The sequence below is a fragment of the Balaenoptera musculus genome, chromosome 2 (genome assembly GCF_009873245.2).
Source record: "Balaenoptera musculus isolate JJ_BM4_2016_0621 chromosome 2, mBalMus1.pri.v3, whole genome shotgun sequence".
Taxonomy (NCBI): domain Eukaryota; kingdom Metazoa; phylum Chordata; class Mammalia; order Artiodactyla; family Balaenopteridae; genus Balaenoptera; species Balaenoptera musculus.
Genome location: NC_045786.1, coordinates 89123739 through 89142869, shown reverse-complemented (window position 1 = coordinate 89142869; position 19131 = coordinate 89123739). Strand labels below are relative to the sequence as shown.

The 19131-nt window shown below is 46.2% G+C and overlaps 1 protein-coding gene across 13 annotated transcripts in view; it reads right to left on the bottom strand.

Moving 5' to 3' along the window:
* The window catches only part of PPIP5K1 (diphosphoinositol pentakisphosphate kinase 1), a 45598-nt gene that overhangs the window by 13636 nt on the left and 12831 nt on the right, over positions 1-19131 (bottom strand). For 4 of the 13 annotated variants that reach the window (XM_036843509.1, XM_036843510.1, XM_036843511.1 and 1 more), the window contains exons 19-31: positions 18442-18583; positions 18029-18252; positions 17581-17708; positions 17255-17369; positions 16978-17085; positions 16249-16365; positions 15928-16092; positions 13942-14091; positions 13231-13321; positions 10221-10346; positions 9442-9504; positions 5758-5940; positions 4134-4271 (exon numbers count right to left, since the gene is read on the bottom strand). In XM_036843509.1, the coding sequence (XP_036699404.1) occupies positions 4134-4271; positions 5758-5940; positions 9442-9504; positions 10221-10346; positions 13231-13321; positions 13942-14091; positions 15928-16092; positions 16249-16365; positions 16978-17085; positions 17255-17369; positions 17581-17708; positions 18029-18252; positions 18442-18583 (1750 nt within the window). The remainder of the gene's footprint in view (positions 1-4133; positions 4272-5757; positions 5941-9441; positions 9505-10220; positions 10347-13230; positions 13322-13941; positions 14092-15927; positions 16093-16248; positions 16366-16977; positions 17086-17254; positions 17370-17580; positions 17709-18028; positions 18253-18441; positions 18584-19131) is intronic. The other 9 variants (XM_036843514.1, XM_036843517.1, XM_036843515.1 and 6 more) reach the window with 9 other exon arrangements.

Sequence of the window (19131 nt, the reverse complement as noted above, 5' to 3'; positions counted from 1 at the left end):
TCTCTTTGCATTTATCCTTCTTGAAGTTTGAACTATTTGGACACATAGATTTGTGTCTTTATCAAATTTGAGAAGTTTTCAGCTATTTTTTCTTCAAAATTTTTTTCTGCCTCTTTCTCTCTCTCTTCTCCTTCTGGGATTTCCATTATACATACAGTGGTATGTTTTATGGTGTCCCACAAGTATCTTTGGCTCTGTTCACTTTTCTTCATTCTTTTTTATTTCTTCTCAGACTGGATACCTTCAACTGACCTATCTTTTTTTTTGGCTGGAACAATAATTTTATTATAACATGTTTATACATCTGCAGGTAAAAGAAAAAAGTTTTTACCCTCCATAAAGCAGAATGGCTTACCCCCACCCCCACCCCACCCACATCACTTGATTATGGTTATGGTTCAACAGATGCATTTTTCAAAGGATCACTTACTCATTAAGCCTCAAAGGAATTCTGTAGCCATTCCTGGTTACTTAATAAATTCAAAATTTGTAAATGTATATTTCTTCTCTCTTTTGTTATGCTTTTACTATTCCATACTTCAAACTTACCCTTTCCCATACTGTCTGAATTAGTGAGGTCCTGCTAAACACCTAGTAAATGGCCACACATAACACAGACACGCAGAGAAGAAAAACATACACAATGTAGAGGTTTAAAAATTAAACAAATTAAAAAGTTAAACAATGGAAATACTATGCACCGATTTCAAAGTGTCCTCTGAGGAGGCCTGGATTCACAGACAGCCTAGGAATAGGCTGGAAGTACAGTGGACCATTGAAACAGGGCAGCACTGTGTTCATCTGTTTTGTATACTGGCCAACTGGAGGAGGTATCTTCTGAAGAAAGGGTTCCTCAGTAAAACAGTTTGAAAACCATCTCTGTGCAAACTTCAAAAAGCTACGTATGGGCTTCCCTGGTGGCGCAGTGGTTGAGAATCTGCCTGCCAATGCAGGGGACATGGGTTTGAGCCCTGGTCTGGGAGGATCCCACATGCTGTGGAGCAACTAGGCCCGTGAGCCACAACTACTGAGCCTGCGCGTCTGGAGCCTGTGTTCCGCAACAAGAGAGGCCACGATAGTGAGAGGCCCGCGCACCGCGATGAAGAGTGGCCCCCGCTCGCCGCAACTGGAGAAAGCCCTCGCACAGAAACGAAGACCCAACACAGCCAAAAATAAATAAATAAGTAAATAAAACTAAAAAAAAAAAAAAAAAAAAAAGCTACGTATGTCAGCCTACGTATAGCTGCCAGCCCTTGTCTGCAGTCCTGTAGTAGGGATAGTTTTTCGTGATGTACAAATAAATTCCATTTAGGGTGAGTTGTTTATCAGGAGCCATCCTAAGTGCTTGTATGATTAATTGTGCATAGGAATAAGGTGGCTTTGAATCATCCATTGGGCTGTCTCCACCTGAAGCTTCCTTCTTATTTTCTGGCTGTGAGTTGTCGGCCATTAAATTGAGGTCAGATGGTACCACACGGCCCATTTTGTACCCTGAAGACCCTGCTCCCCAGGGGGCTGGATGGACAGGAGTTCGCAGCACTGATGGTTCCTGTGGGGGAGGGGAGGGGGCTGATGAGCTGGGCCATGGTGTCTGGAATGTTGATGGTCAGCAGAGAGATGTGAGCCTGCACGGGATTCACCAGGGCGCTTCCTGTTTCTCCCTCTTCTTGCTGGACAGGGCAGTGAACGTGAGTGATCTTGACGTTTGTGCTCGGGAACCTGAACGTGTACACGCGCGGCAGCTGCAGCGGCGGCACCCTGAGCCTTTGGAACACGCCATCCACGCACATACCATTCCTGCCGAGGCAGCGCAGGTAGAAGTCGCCGCCCGCGTCGGCCCGGGCTGCACCGACGGCTCCGGGGCCGCCCCGCTATGGCCGCCGCCGCCCGGGGGCGTGAAGAGCTCGAGGTGGCGCCGCGAGATGAAGCTCGAGTGGCCCAGGCTCACGTCCACCGAGCCCTGCGACGAGTTTCGCCCGATGGTCACCGAGCGCTTCTTCATCAGGTACTCAAACTCACAGCCCTCGAGGCGCTCCATTGCCCAGCCGCCCAGCGGGAACCCGCCGCCCCCGGCGCCGCCGCCGCTCGCGGGAGGCCCACCTGCGCCCAGCAGTGCCGCGGCCGCCGCCATGGGCCTGTGAGGGCCCAGGCCGCCTTCCAACGCCGCCACTGAGCTGAGGGCCGAGCGAGGACAAGGGCTGAGCGAGGCCGCCGGCCGGCGAGCGACGAGCGGTGGCGAGGGGCGGGACACGCGCAGCGCGCTGGCGCCAGGCCGTGAGTGACGGCGGCGCCCGCCTTGACCTATATTTAAGTTTGCTGATTTTTAATTCTGCCTGCTCAAACCTTCTAAGAAATCCTCCAGTAGATTTTTCATTTCTGTTGTTATGCTTTTCAGCCCCAGAATTTCTGTTTGGTTCCTTTTAATATATATATATATATATTTTTTTTTTTTTTTAATAAATTTATTTTTGGCTGCATTGGGTCTTCCTTGCTGTGCCCGGGCTTTCTCTAGTTGCAGTGAGCAGGGGCTACTCTTCGTTGCGGTGCGCAGGCTTCTCATCGCGGTGGCTTCTATTGTTGTGGAGCACGGGGCTCTAAGTGTGTGGGCTTCAGTAGTTGCAGCACACGGGCTCAGTAGTTGTGGCACGCGGGCTCAGCAGTTGTGGCACACGGGCTCAGTAGTTGTGGCTTGCAGGCTGTAGAGTGCAGGCTCAGTTGTGGCGCACAGGCTTAGTTGCTCTGTGGCATGTGGGATCTTCCCGGACCAGGGATCGAATCCGTGTCCCCTGCATTGGCAGGTGGATTCTTAACCACTGTGCCACCAGGGAAGTCCCCCAACTCCATTTTTTTTTTTTTTGAGATGATCACATGGTTTTTATTTTTCAGTTTGTTGATATGGTGTATCACATTGATTGATTTGCACATATTGAAGAATCCTTGCATCCCTGGGATAAATCCCACTTGATCATGGTGTATGATCCTTTTAATGTGTTGTTGGATTCTGTTTGCTAGTATTTTGTTGAGGATTTTTGCATTTATATTCATCAGTGATATTGGTCTGTAATTTTCTTTTGTGTAGTATCTTTTGTCTGGTTTTGGTATCAGGGTGATGGTGGCCTCATAGAATGAGTTTGGGAGTGTTCCTTCCTCTGCAATTTTTTTGGAAGAGTTTGAGAAGGATGGGTGTTAGCTCTTCTCTAAATGTTTGATAGAATTCACCTGTGAAGCCATCTGGTCCTGGACTTTTGTTTGTTGGAAGATTTTTAACCACAGTTTCAATTTCATTACTTGTGATTGGTCTGTTCATATTTTCTATTTCTTCCTGGTTCAGTCTTGGAAGGTTATACCTTTCTAAGAATTTGTCCATTTCTTCCAGGTTGTCCATTTTATTGGCATAGAGTTGCTTATAGTAGTCTCTTAGGATGCTTTGTATTTCTGCGGTGTCTGTTGTAACTTCTCCTTTTTCATTTCTAATTTTATTGATTTGAGTCCTCTCCCTCTTTTTCTTGATGAGTCTGGCTAAAGGTTTATCAGTTTTGTTTGTCTTCTCAAAGAACCAGCTTTTAGTTTTATTGATCTTCGCTATTGTTTTCTTTGTTTGTTTCATTTATTTCTGCTCTGATCTTTATGATTTCTTTCCTTCTACTAACTTTCCAACTCCATTTCTTAAAGGCTGTCTTTCCCCTAGTATTTTGAAACGCTAACTTCAACTATTTCTGGATTTTCTACTTTGTTTGCTTGGTCTCTGTTTATTCATGTACCAATACTACACTGTTTTTATTATAGAAGTTTTATAAAATGTTTTAAAATCTGGTAGGGCCAGCATGACTTCATTGCTCTTCTTTTCAAGATTTCCTTGGCTATTCTTGCTTGTTTTTTTTTTTAATGACAACTTCAAAATCAATTTGTCTGACTTTAGAAAAACAGTACTATTCTTACTGAGATCACATTAAATTTATAAGTTAACTTTGGAAGGAGTGATAGTTCTATGCTTTTGAGTTAACCTATGCAATTAAACATTTTTTCAAGTCTACTTTTTCAGAGTGCCTATCTTTTTAATTTATTACTCATGTTCTAGGAAGCATGGGAGTTGGGGCAGAGATAGTGGTACAAGATAAGAGTATTCTCCATACCTGCAGATGCCTGTGCTTGGGCATCAGTGTGGCGCTGGCAGACTCTACTCAAGAATTCACTCACTTGACGCAGGGAAAGGGCATTATGCAGTGTTTCCAGGGGGTAAATGGTAGGCACCATGGAGCACCCTTCAAATCCTGTTAGAAAAGAGATGGGCAAAGTCAGTGTTATTCCTGCTGGATATACCCCAACTGGCCAAGGAAGCATGGAGGGTCCCTGAGAACCATCAGGAGTGTCTGTGGCTTTTGGAGTGTGGGGTATCCAAGATTCTCAGGAGAGGGAACTCTTTAGAGCCCCTACAGGAGTCTATTTCTGTCACCTCCAGATTTCCTAAAAAGTCTTCCTGCTAAGGCCTCTGGGTGAATCAAATCACCTCTTATCCTACCTATGGAAAGCCTGCAATATTCCATGGAAAAATCAACAGAATCCCAATAGGGTAAGCACCTACACTCCTCTTGTACTTTCTGGGGGAAATAAAACAAAAGGTCCAGAGGTAAGGGGTGAAATTGTAGGTCTAAATGAGAGGTAGGGAGGTCATGGAGCCGGGAAAAAACAGCAGATTTCAGGGATCATGTACACGAGAACCAGATTAAGGAGGAGGGTTTGGGATCTGAGGAGGGGTTCATGCAGATTTAGGATATGGGTAGAAAGGCTAGAATATTGGAAGCTGGAGGGCATGCAATACACATGAAGCTCAGCTCAGGAAAACCACATGTATGAACAGGTTGGGGGATGGAAGTTCTTTCTTGGTTATTTTCATCACTTCAAAGCTTCTTTCCTCTGCTCTCACTGAAGACCCCAGACTTGCTAGTATTTCTCTATTCCTTCAGGAAAATGAGGCAAACCCCCTAGAAAAAAGAATAAATACTGATTCTCTGCTCTGAACCCAACAATTCCAATGTAGATCTACATTGTAGGGTGAAGGGTAAACCTAAATGTGTAACTCTAATCCCAGGGCCTGTTGATGAAAAAAAAAAATGTCCCCATTAGAGGATCAAGAAGCATACATCTCAACCACTTTTTTAGTCCCCAATATTTCCTATGCTTCCTTTATATCTCCTTAAATGGATTAAAGGTAGGCAGGACAGCAATATCTATTCAAGACACAGCCTCCTGTCTGACAATGATTAAAACCTATATAACTCAAAAGGATTATACCTGACCATCTTCTAACCTTCGGCCCTTGTTTTCTTCAAGGATTCAACTGAGACCTCTGTGCCTCAATTTCCCCCTGTACTCTAGTGGCAGGAGGGCAGGAGAGGTAAAGTCTCCAGCTTCTCAGAACAGCTAGAAAAACATTTGGATTTGAAGATGGTGGTAGTAGAGGGTCATAGAGATAAGAATAGATTCCAGGGCAAGAGACTACGCCTGTACCGAATAGCACTGGGAATAGGTAACATTAGGAGGCAGTGAGGAAGGAGAACAGGAAGGGGAGGAGCAGCCAACGCTACAGCTACCAGGCAGTCTGGCCCCAATCCCATCCAAGCAACTAAATGCAAGTCACACAACCTTAGAGTAAATAGGAGAAAGGAATAGGTGGGCTCTCCTGCCAAAAGTGCAAGAAGCAAAGCAGTCAGTCCCAGCCAGGGTAGTGGCAGCAGCCAGCTTGGTGGCAGGGGGTACCGTAGAGGCACTCGGGATCATCCTGGCCTGAGCGCAGCCAGTTCCGGAAGAGGCGCAGGTGGTAGGAGCACTGGTGCAGGTGATGCGCCAGCGTGGCATCCAAGGAGACTGGCCGGCCCCCTGTGCAGTCAGAGGAACAACTACGCAGCAACCGGACCACAGGGTGCTGGTCATCCAGCAGCTCTTGGAGGGGTTGGGGGAACCACGACAGGAAGCACAAAGATAAAGAAAGAGAAGAGGGAGAGACAATGAGGGGGGTACTGGATGACATAAGTACTCCTGGGAGGTGGGGCCACTCAGCTCCAAGGTGAGCTAAGAGAGAAGCAGAGATGGTCAGAGTCACGGGACATCTCTTGCAGGGAAGAGTACTGGCATCATGCTAAAAGAAGTCTAAAAGAAGTGAGTCTAGAAGAAGGGGCATGTGAGACCTCATCATACAGCAGGCCCTCCCCTTTCTCGTTGTGCACAATTCAGTCAGTGCTTGCAGACAGCAGTCACATCGTTCTGGATGGGGTGAGCTGGCAGTTCTGTAGCTAGGAACTCCAGTGTCCCCAATCATTCTTGGGCAAACCCTAGTTAGGGCTTGTTTCTTAAACGAATGTATTTATGAGGTTGGGATAGAGATGAAAAGATTTGAAGTCACTCAGAGAAGGGGGTCAAGAGTGGTATAGGTTATCAGGATAAAGTTTGAAGCTAAAAAAGCTCCTAAGGACTCAGGCCGGGCTCCCTGGACCACTCTAAGATAGCCACAGACAAGGCTTGTGTTAGGTAACTGACATGGATTAGCAGGAAACCAGGTGTCCTTTAAAACAGCATGTAAAAAATGGAATCAATATGTGAAAATGCCAATATTGATTAATCATCCTTCATTCCTGTTCAAATACATAGACTTTTTAAAAAACGTTTGCATAAGTCTTGGGGGGACATTGTATCAATTATAGAAGCCAAAAGAGATAATTTTATATTTTCTTCCCACTGCTGGTGAGTTTAACTGCACTTTGTTCAGCTAGATGAGTGGAAAAGCTTTAATCCGAAACTACTTATTATCTTAGCTGGTTGGCAAACTTTGTGGATATATGCGATTCAGCTGCAAACGGCTGAAGGCAGTGAAAGACATGTGGAAGGGGGTTTAAGAGGAACAGTAGGAAAAAGATCTTGGGGAAAAGGTACGGGGTCTTAACTGATAACAGGAATATGGTACAGAGAAAGTAGGATCAAGGTAGCTGAGGATGACTGCTCAGAACTCCCAGACCAGAATGGGCTCCACAGGGTGATCCCATGAGACTATGGTTTCCAGAGACCTTAGTCTGGATGTCAAGAGAGATTTCTGTACCAATGGTCACACAGTTATGTGGGTCCCTAGAAGAGAATGAGCTTGGCAAATCTGGTGGGTACACTCTGACATTCTGGATGAGGGAGAGACACAGTCTCTTTCCCACTATATTAGTTCACCTTGGTAAGTTCAGCATGCAGTTTACTAATGGGCCATACTTATATACTTGATGTAGTCACAGGATGTGACAGAAGCTTATCAGGAATAGAGGCAGGGATGGGCTGAGGGGTGTTCTCCCATCAAAGCAAGGAAGTAGCACTGCCTTGCCTCCTTTCCAAAGCCAGGTCCAGTTTTTCCAGCTGCTATTTCAAAGCCACACATCATGGCAAAGAGATGGTGGTGATGGACAGTAGGCTGGCACATTGTTGTGACTAATCTGCTGCAAGCAATTGCAGACAGAGCATCCACTCTGTAATTGCTGGGTCAGTCCAGTAACATTTGGCCATGGGGTAGAGCCCTCATATTGTCCTGAGGGCCAAATTAAATCTAGATAATCTTCAGCAAGAGACATAATAGCTCCAAATCTTTTTCTCCTAGATCCCAGATTCCGGCTTCTCAGGCACTTTAGCCTCCAAGCTCAAATACAAGAAGAACAAAGGCCAGAGGAGCCCTGAGGTTGTGTGCAGGGTGCTGGAGGAGATCTTGAATTTACTCTCTTGCACTATAATTGTCCAGGTCTTTCTTCCTCTCCCCCTTTTGGTAGAATTAATTCTTCTTTACTGGTGAGGCTGCTAACCAAGGCTTCAGGGAACTAGAGATATATAGGTTTGAGGACCTGTTTGAGGAATTTGGATCTTTTCTCACAGAGCCTAAGAGTTAGGAGAGTTGTGATTTAGCTCTGATGTCAGGGGCCCAAGTTCCTAGTACCATCTTCTGTACCCTAAGTAATAAGTCTCCTAAGTCCAAATCCCAGGCTGTAGTGTTGGGGTTGGTGCCTGAGGGTCTACTCTGGAGATGACTGTGGCACGAAGGCCAGAAGAGCTTGAAGCTAACTGTGCTGGCACAGTCACACCACTCTGAATGGGAAGCTCCTGTCACAGGCACAAATGGGAGTGCAGGTGGTGGGTAGGGGTATAAACTGAGCAAGTATAAGCTAGTCAACCTAGGGAGATTTCACCAGTGCCTAGTGGAGATGTATGGCCTGACTGGGCTAAAATCTAGCGGCTGCCACTGTCTAAGGAGCAGGTGATCAGCACCTAGATTTTTTTCAGCCAGGAAGCCAGGCTAATTTTACCTCCCTCAGAGTCTTAGCTCTTGAACAGAAGAAAATCGTATCTAACAAAACTGGATTTACCTTGAAGACAAGATACAATGCAGAGAGAAACTAAGGATATAAAGGATAAAGCAAGGTGTAAGTCCTGGGTTCCTCTGCCATACCCTACAAAGAGACCACAGCCCTTCAGTCTTGGGTTTACGCAGATCTCTAAACTCTCCCACCTTAGTGTGGGCAGACCCTGTTCTTCAGTATTCTTGAAATATTATTTATTCCTAAGCTCCCCCGGAATCTCCAGTAGACATCTCAACTCTTCACTTCCCCTTCTCGGAGACTGTAGTGCCATAAGTAGGCTGGGGCTGCATGGAAACCACATGTAAACCCTCAAGGCACAATTCTTTTTCCTGTACCTACCACCTCCTACTCCTTTTGTTCTTTCTTGTATCCCAAATCAATCTGGACTCCTGTTTTCTAGGCCCAGACCCTAGGTTAGTAGTGACATAAAGCAGATGTCAGAAGCACAAGAGCCACACAAAATACACACAATGGTAGGAGACAGGAATATGGAGATGGAAAACAATATACTCAAGACTAATGCCTTTATGGGTAGGCTTGGGAACTGGGAACTGCAGCACTGCTCCAAAAGAGAAGCAAACTAGTCATCCACTCCAACAAAAGAGCTGGTGAAAAAACAGGAAGATCAAAATTACATAAGCTGAGGAGTTGGGGAAACAAATAGAGAGAAGAAATGGGGATGATATAGGTAATACTATGCTCTTTCTAAGAAGGGGAACCATTATCATGTTTGTACAAAGCCTGGCAGTCATGTGATGGGAAAGGAAGAGGTTTAATTCATGTTTTGGTGATGATGCTGAAAAAAGTGACACAATGGTGATGATGGTGACCATGGAAATAAGACCTTGAGTTGCCCCAGGAATCGGGCAGCCAGGCTGCAGCCAAGGCTAAGGTCTGTCACAACAAGTGATATATCCCAAGAGCAACAATTAGTGAGTGGTTCAGAGACAGCAGGGTGTCAACACAGTGGAGGGAGAAGGAAAGTCAGTGTCAGAACTCAGAGGTTAAGTGTCTGGAGGTGATATGGTGAGGAGGAATGACGTTGAGTCAGAAGCAAACGTACCGTTAGTCGGATGCTTTGCAAACGACACAGAAAATCGTTTTACGGCCGGGACAAACAAGAGCTCTGGGGAGAAAAGACATCACGGGGATTATACCCACCGCTGTCCCCACCCTCTGCTCTGGAATTTGCTCACAATATACTCTGTTCTTTACAGTTAGTATACGACCTGCTCCCACCCCCGCCCCTTAGATTCCTTACTACCACATTTCAATCTTTTCCTTTGGATAATCTCCTCTCAGGAATCCGTGTGTCATCTCTACCATAATACGGCCCCACAAACAACCCTAATCTCACCACCACATCCTCTTTCTGGTCATTTACAAAGAAATAAAATCTTTGTAGAAACTTTCATCACGTCCCCCAATCTCTTGCCATATCATTTTTCCTGCCTTGGCTGAACAACTTCCCCATCCCTGATTTCCTAGATTTTAATTGAGGCTCCACTACATTCTTCCTGACCGTGGATCATCCTCCTTGGTCGCTACCCCTACAGGCCAGAATCCAGGAAAGAATACAAAGGTGGAGTAAATTGATGTAGCAGGGCTGTATGTGGCTGATTATGAAGGGATAAGCATAAATAAGTAGTATTTGTATGGTGAGAGGTAATGCAAATGGAGGGGTGGATGGGGTCTTTGTTCCTTCTCCCCTCTATAACTGATGCAGAAAACTTGTCATAAGGCTAGTGTCAGCGCCATCTTAAGCATGAATTGTTCTCGAGCTGTGTCCTTGCTGGCGGACAAATGAAGAAAAGAGTTGCCCCCCAAAACCCACCCACATACCATCTCGGTGCTTCAGACTGGCAGGTGGTAGCTTTTTGCCTTGGCTGCGGGCGTAGTCCTGAAGATTCGGGGCGCTGGAGGAGCCGCCCAGCACTGTGGTGCTGAACAGCCCCGTGCACTGTGAGCCTGCAAGGCCGGGAGTGCATTAGTAGCCACGCAAAGCTGCAATTACCACACAGAAGTATGCACAATTTCACATGACAACATCAGGACACACGCACATAACCATTCAGAGCCACCACCACGTGGCCACTTGACATAACCACAAACAGCTTTCACTACTGTCCACAGCCACACTGGGCAAGCTAAGTGAGGATGCTCCTGAAAGTCTACTTGGCAGATACAAGAGGCCACTACAAATACAGGGTTAGTCATATTAGGGGACTCAAAGCTACTGAAAGGGATAAACTGTGCTCTCTAGGTGGCTCTCAGGAATGCTCAAAGAATAGGTAGATTCCTCTAGATCTCCCTAGATTTAATTCAGTGCTCCTTATGCTGGATATAGGGTTTGAAGAACCCAGAAATTGAGTCCCTTATTTGTTTAAAAGGAAAGAAACTTTGACTGAAACTAGAGACTAAGTTTAGAGTACTCAACTCAAATTTGAAGTCCTCATAAGTTCCAATTCCTCCTAAGTTTTTCATCCAACATTCCCTCCCTTCTATTTTCCCTTAGACCTTTCTACCTTTCCCAAGAAAGTATGAGACTCACTGAGTTTTTGAAGCTGGAATGGATTCAAAGATCATCCAGTTCAGCCTTCTTATTTTAGAGATGAAGAAACTGACATTCAAAAGGGATCTCATTTGTTCAAGGTCATACAGTTTGTTAGGAGCTAAGCTGGACTAGAGTCCAGGTCTCCGGACTCAGGATCAACCGTGTTCAGTTAGAAAAGAAATAGTAATTTTTTTCATCAAGAAGAAACAGAGTATTGTTTCTGAAGTGAAAATGGACACAAATTGAAAGGTATGTGAAGGGTCAGGTGATTATATGTAGAACATGCCTCCTAACCGCTGAACACCATACTCAGGAGAACCTCGTGAACAGAGAACAGCGAAAAAGATGTTTTTTTTCTACTCTCGAAAGTTTATTGCCTTCTAAGTCCTATGCTCAAAGCCAGATGCCCACACACATAAGTTCAAAGAAAGCAAAGAGAACTCTTGACAGTAAGTGGAGTAAATAAAACTTGAAAAATCCCTGAAGCAAATAAATCAAGCTAGTCACTGTCCCAAGTATCTGATCGACAGTAGGGTTGGGACTCCCATGGTCCCGTCTCCCACTATAGCCCACAAGGAGAGAATGGGCAGGAGGAAACAAGATTAACACTCCAGTTTGTGGGATTTTCTCCTCTACTTCCAAATCCATCTTAGCCAAGACCCTGGGTTTGACTTGGGAACTTAACATTCATAGGGGAAATGGACAGAGTGGAGAGGTCAGTTTTCCTTTGAGCCCACAAAGAAGGGATATGGTTTCAGGGGTCCCAGCATTTCAGGGTCACCCCATAAATCAAGAAGTTCAGATGGCTGATAATTTCCACCCTGGAATTGAGGACCACTCCTCTACGCAGCAATTTCTCCGACCTTTCATGTTCAAACAAGCTCAAGAATAGAGTTCCAGAGAGAAATAAGGGTTGCTAAATATGTCTGCTTTTTTCAGAGAAGCTGGAACTAGCTGGCTGTATCCCAGGCCACCCCCAAGCTTTGTTCTACATTTACTTCCTCCACGAAATAATTTTCTGGCGTAGTCCCACCAATCCTGCCGTGTCCAGTCTTGGATCATCTCAGGGGGTAGACTTTACCTTACCACCACCATCTGTCAACCAGACTCATGCCTCTGCCTTGTTCTTGACAGCACTCCCCCTTAACTGGGCCAGACACACCTATCCTCTTTCCCACCTACCTGAAACCTATTCTCTACTGGGGTTTCTGGGAAAAGAAGTCCATATCACAGATCTAGACATTTGTCATTTATTTTTCATGCACCAAACCATCTACCTCATTTTAGGGATCTAGAAGGCAAGCTACTCCCATAAAATTAGCCTGGAAAATTACCAAAAACCTTTCTTCCCATTGCTGGTAACCAAATGCTGACCGTTTTGGGGCCAAGAAATTGGGTGCCAAGGAGAAAGGTAACAGAAAAATGAAAGGAGCTAAATGGAGAGAATAATAGGACAAGATAGAAAGAGCCAGGGGACCCAGTCTAGACCCCACACCACTGTCTCTACCTGCCAGTTCTGGTTACTGGCTCACAGGCGCTGTGTTCAAAGATAGTCCCTCCCAAGGACCCCTCCCCACTCCCAAAGAATACAATACCCTCTGAGGCTTGGTCCTTTCTGCAGTCTGTGTTCTTAGGAAAGGTTGAATGATGTTCTCCACCCCTCTCCAGGAATCAAAAAAATCAAGAGACATTCCCTCAAAGTCCTGAGAGAAGCCTCTGCCACTACACCAGTCTCAGATTTGTCCCTCAATTTTCAGGAAGGAAGGAAAAAGAATTACAGGATTAGGAGAGGATGAAGGGGAGGGCATGGAGGTAGCAGGGGCCAGAGCAAGGATGTAATAAACACAGGTCTTAAAGGAAGACATGGCACAAGTTCTCCAAATGAGGAATATGACCGTTACTGGGGGAAGGGAGCATCTCACAAGTGCCTCTATTTATAGCTTTGTCTCTGATAACTCTGAAGAGTCAGAGTCTCCATGGACCCTAAATGTCTGGGCTAGACTGAAGGGACAGATAAGGAGTAAGAGGGGAAGCCCGAAAAATGCCCTTCAGCCAGAGAAATGGGGGTTGTGTAGAAAAACCAAAAGACAGACACCTTCCTGGAATGCAAACAATCATCTGGGATCAAAGTTCACACCTACATGTGGCTTCTCCCAATTCATCCTCCCTAGCCCCGCCCAACAATTCCACTGACTAGATGACCCCAACTCCCATGACTAAGGTTCCCCACAATAAAACTCTAAAGAACAGACAGACACCCCTTCCCAACAACAGATGAAAGATGCTGGAAAACCGTACCTAGGCCGCTCTGCTTCATCTCCGTTGGTGGCCGTGAAGATGAAAAGAGTCGGTAACCACCAGGCCTCGAGGATGAGGTCTCAGAAAGCACCTGGAGAAAAAGGACTCTATGTTAATTACCGTTTTGCCACCTCAACTGAGAAGTCTAAAACCCAGGTCCTGAATCCCTGCCCCTACAAAACCAAGCAGTGTCAGGAAGTTTAAGGATTTTTATGAAGAAGAAGAATGCAAAGTCTAAGAGTATACTTTACAGAGGAAACTGTCCAGGGAATCCTTCTATACTAGAAAGCACTTCTATTTCCAAGATGCCTGTCCCTACAGCCCTCTAATCCCAAATCTGAGAAATCATTATTCAACCATTCTCAGTGCTTAGCAGGGCAGGGTACCTTAATCTTTTATATCCCTCCACAGAACTCAGAAAGCAAATCACAATAGCTCAGCCACAATAAGGAGTCTGGCTACGCTCTCTTCTTTCCAGGACAGCTGTGGCTATGGCAGCCATACTCAGTTTCTTATCTGAACCAGAAGCCCTCCCCTCCACTCCTGGAGACATGAAATGGATTTCTGAAAAGCCCACAAGGGCTCAATCACACAACCCCCACCACACAAACACACACACACACACACACACCCCTCAACAGTGTTCTGAGTCCCTAAGTCCCAAAAGGCAAAGACAGAGGCAATAAGGGAAGATGAAGTATGGAGGGACACCTGTGTGCAGGATGCCAGGTGAGTGGTGGACACAGCCCGGGGCTGTAGGCCGATGGCTGGGGAAGGCCGGGGGAGGTCCCCTGACCTCCGGCGGCGCCGTCCCCGCAAGGGGATCAGGTCCAGGTTCCCCGTGCACTGCATGTTCATGACCTGCAATCAGACCGGGTGGAAAGCCGGTCACGGCTCCTTACACCCACAGGTTCCCAAAAGCCCTGGGCCCACTGGGCAGAGGCAGTTGTAAGGCTGGAGAGGATGATTACCTAGGGCATAGCTGCTCTGAAGGTCACAGATTTTGTATTCTAAACCAGTCCAAAAATATAAGATGACAAGAGGAGAAGAAGGGATGGAAAGAAGGATCGTAGTTGATAAGAATAAGACTACCAATGCCTGTACTTATAGAACACGGAGAGGAAATATTAATATTAAAAAGTTGTATGACCAAAGAGCAGAGAGAAGATTTTCTTGCAAAGCTGAGGAGCATATCTTGGGCAACCATCATCCTGGGTAGCCATGGTATAAGCAGCACTAGTAACTGAGAGGAAGAAATCTGATTACAACAGAAAGCTTCCTATAGGCCTGAAAGAAGTCAATTTCATCAAGTCTGAGAGATGATACACTGAGAGCTCTGCTTTGCCTGTCTCTTGACTGCTTAAATCAGAAGAAAAAAGGGGGTCCAACATAATAGTGCCAGAGACTGGCAGATGATGTGAATGGGGAAGACACTGGATGTGGAGGAGCAGTTTATTAATGGAAGATCATATGTCATTCTGTCCATTTGATCTATTCACATGAGTCTGCAGTGTACTAATGTACTATGGATACTAAGTTAACTTACACCTCAAAGAAAAAATGATGCATACCCCACCTAAGGAAACTCTGAGTATTCATGACCTCAAGTCCATCTTAAAATAATCAGGAAGAAAAGGATGAGTCTAGAAGAGAGACTGCAGTTTGTCTTCTCAGCATTCTCCAAAATCTGAACCATAAACCTCTGGCTGAACCTATGTAAGCTAGTTATAGATTCTTCTGAGATATTTCAAAATGGAAAGACCAATTCCTTTAAGACAGAGAGCAGGCACCAAGCCAAGTGAACTCAAGACAGACTCATCTGTCAAAGCAGGACCCAAAACAGTCATGGTCCCTGAGACAGGGATAAATCATGGGGTCAAAAAGAGTGTCATTGGGCCAAAGAGGGAAAGGATCTCTCCAGGAAAAGACCAAAACTTTGGTTTTTACTCCAGGACACAATGTGAGATTTACAACAGTCTTATCCTCTAGGCTAGAGAAATAGAACCAGGACTAGGAGAACCCAGGCCCAGACTGATAAACCTCATCAGAACAAAGGGGAGACAGATAGACCTCGAGACTTGATTCCCTTTCTGGGATGAGAGTACAGATAACCTTAAAGGGGTTAAATTAAAGTGCCATTTTTAGTAAAGTGATATTTACTATGATCTGAGCCTTAATATTTACCCAAGACAACAAAGAGATGGAGGGGCCTGGCCTTCAATATCGACTGTATTGTTATCATTGTTACTGTTTACTAAGCATCTATATGGTGAGTATTACTTATATTTTACAGATGAAAAAAATTTAGGCTTGGAGAAGGTACCTGTCCAAGATCACACAGCGTCTGATTATCAGACTGGGATTTTAGCCCAGAGTACATGCTTTTCTACTATATTTCCTTTTAAAGAACTGCCTTTTCAAATTCATCCAGAGGCCTCCTCCTCAATCTCATCTCTAAAAGTCCTTATCTCTCAGGCACCCCTCACTGGCATCTCTTTAACCTCAGAAGTAGCAACCAGCTTAGAGGAGCTTTCCTGGGAGACCAGCTGTGAAAGAGAGATTAAGTAAAACATATCCATCAGGGGCAGGAAGACTCTGTTTAAGGTCCTAAGAATTCCACTGAGGGGATTCAAAGATTCATGAATATTGTCCTATGAGCACTTCCACCACTTCTTTCTCCCAAGCCCCTCCCATTACCTCCATGGAGCCGGCTTTGCGGTTACGAATGAGGGGTGATCTCTTTGGGAGGCCAGGGCCCTCAGAGGGCTGGGGTGAGGTCTGCAATGCTCGGTCTGGCTCATCTGATGCCTTCCCCGGGCACAGGTCCTCCATGCTGCCTTGGTCTGTTTTCATCTCCTCATTCTACCCAACAACAGGCATAGATAGGAGAGGTGTTAATGGTCTCCAGCCTCCGAATCCAATTCTCCCCAACCCTTTTAACCTCCCTGTACTGTTTCCGAGTTTCCCATCACTTGGTTCCTAAGTCCTCCAGTCCCAAATCCCAGCACTCTGACCCACCTCAGAAGAGGCTGGACGGAATCCACAGCCAGTTGGGGCACTGCCTTCTTCCTCGACACCTTTCACTCCAGGGCTGAAGTGCAGCTCCACATGGAACCGCTCCTCTGATAAGGGATCCTTTAGGGCATCACCAGATGAAAGGGCAGTTGGAGAAGCTGGACATGGTGGTGGAAGACCAGGCAGGGACAACAGAGAGGAACTCAAGAGGACACATCCTCCCAGGGCTGAGGTTTCAGTGTCTTACACCCCTCTACAGTAATAGCTCCCTTTATCTACAGTCTAGTGTTACAGGATCCTCATACTCTCAACCTCCACAGGACTTGCCAACTTCCAGTTCTACAACTGCCCCCCTTCCTATCCATCTCCCACAGGAATTCAGCTTTGCTACAGTGCATACAGCAGCACATTTAAAGATATCTTTGTGGAGCCAGATGAAGAAGGTATATGTGTAACAATGTTTGAGAGAAAAAGACTCATTGTAACATTGTTCAAATCCCATACCCTCCCTAATGCCAGAGCTATGTTCTCTGGTATCTCTCTGGCTCAACACCAACCCAAAACATGCTTTCTGTTCCAGGAGGAACCTCCTGGATGTTCTCTATCATGCTGCACCTAGGTACCACACCTAACTGGATTCTACAGATTCTAAGCATAAAAAAGTTTTTCCCTAAAAGGGGATGGAGAAGAAAGAAGGGGCCCTCTCCTCACCTCCCCCTGTTAGCTCCTCACCCGTGTGTTGTCTTCATAAAGCATGATGACAATCTGGGTCATGTAGTTGAGCTCTGAGATGGCACTAAGATAAGCCAAAGCTCGCTGCCATTGTGCATCCTTGGTCTCCTACCGAACACAAGAAGAGGTAAGCTAATGCCCAAGGACGAGGGAGTCAGGGAATGGGCAGGGAGACGAGGAGAACAGAGGAAGCTTGCGGTAAAAAAGAAGCATGAGGAGGAGAGTAAAAGAACGCTGGGAAAAGACATTCATAGGCTGAAGGAAAAAGGATCCTTACATCAAGAAGTCCCCCATAACGAAAGACACTGAGTAGGGAGTGGACATGGCTTTCACTGGTGAAGTAGAGACGTGTTCGAACATGGCGGCCTGGGGAGAGCACTCCTCGGGAGTACCTGAGACAGCAGCTAAGTCACTCACACTGTCAGCCAGTCCTCTTCTCGGCCCTCCACAAACTCCCTCCTCCCGCCTCAAAGACTTCCCTCTCTTTTCCATCCCAGGACCGCTTCCGTTCTCGGTTCCCCAAGCTGTCCCAGCCTGGGCTCCCCCAAGAGCTCCCTGACATGCCCCTCCCTCCATCCAGCGCCCCGCCCAGCCCTCCCTCACAGAGGGTGCAGCTTGTTGACAGACTCATCCTCGTGGGTTCTCTGCAGGTCAAGTAGTATCTTCCGCAGCAGTGCAAGACAGAAGCCCACGGCAATTTCCAGTTTCTCCTCCCGACTGATCCCGTACTCCTAGGGGCCATAGGCCAGGAATAAGCACCTCAATGAATCTTGTTTTCCTCTTGCCTCATTCTCCCAGGTCCAAGATCATGCCTGTCTTCACCTCAGGTCTAGGGCTTCTTCCAAAATCACCACATTCCCCCTCTCCAGGTTTTTCCTCAGTTAGCCTCTTGGGCTTCCTCAGAGCCAGGATTGTAGCTCTAATTGTAACAACTAATTCCTTCTCTAAGTTTCCTTCCCCTGGTTCCCACACCGCCCCTCCTTCCTGCCTTTTCTCTCCTTCCTTCCGCAGTGCCCCTAGCCCCAGGCTCCATCCCTTATGTGAGACACACCTGGGGAATGACCACATCAGCCAGTGCCTTAGAGAGACGGAGCAACTCTGCTGTGCCTTGAAGTCCCAGACTCCCATTGTGCTGCACATCATACTTGACACAGTCATAGATGTCAGGGATCTTACTGATATCATAGCGCCCACTCTTCTGTCGAAAATCACGCTCCAGCTTGCTCCAACGCTGTAGCATTAGCTCTAGTGTCTCGCTGTGGTAAAGCTGCAGGTCTGGAAGGAAGACAGACAGTCAGACAGAGCCAAAGGCTTCACCTCTAACAAAAGACCCTAGCAAATCTGAAGCAGAACCAGAGAGATGAGGATGACGTGTCTCAGACACTTAGGAGAGGACACAGGATTGCCTGAGGAACCCATCCGTACCCAAAATCTTGAAAGGAAGATAGTAGTATTCAAACCCACCTACAGACTTGGGGTCCTGCATCCGTTCCTGGATCTGGTGAGTGAGGTTTTCAATCAGGGCAAATACCTGATCACAGACCTTCACAGGATTCTGGATTATAGCCATGGAGTTGAGTAGGGAAGTGCTTCCAGTGGGAGCCAGCTGTGGAGAATAGAAAGATGAAAAGCAAGACAGGTTCAGTGCCAGTTGCCTAGATTGCTGTGAGCTTATTACAGAGAGACTGCTTGGAAAATAAGCTCTGTCTGTTGGCTCACCCAACAAGCATTCTTAGGCTACTGGGAACACTAGCAGTTCAGATGAGGGGACTGCTCTAGCACACAGTCATCTAAGAATGGGTCATCTTAAAAGTCTTGGAGTCAGAGGAAATAAAATAGATCTAGGTTCTTTTCTTGGGGGTTCTAAAATAAGCACGGAAAATGCTGAGGAATACAGATTAAACCAAAATCCCCACAGAATGTTTTCATGAGTGGGCGATAGACATAACTATCTTACTCCTCTAAACAAGATGCTAGCTTGAATCTAGAGTAGAGGTGCTGTCTCAGAACTAAGTTCCAACTCAAGCATTTAGGATGGTCACAGTCAATGAAGAATGGGGAGGGGGAAAGGAGATTGCAGGTTGAATGTACTCATTCTACCTCGGTCCTCACAAGTTCCATTCTTGCTGGCAAAAGGAAGCAAGGAAAAAGGAA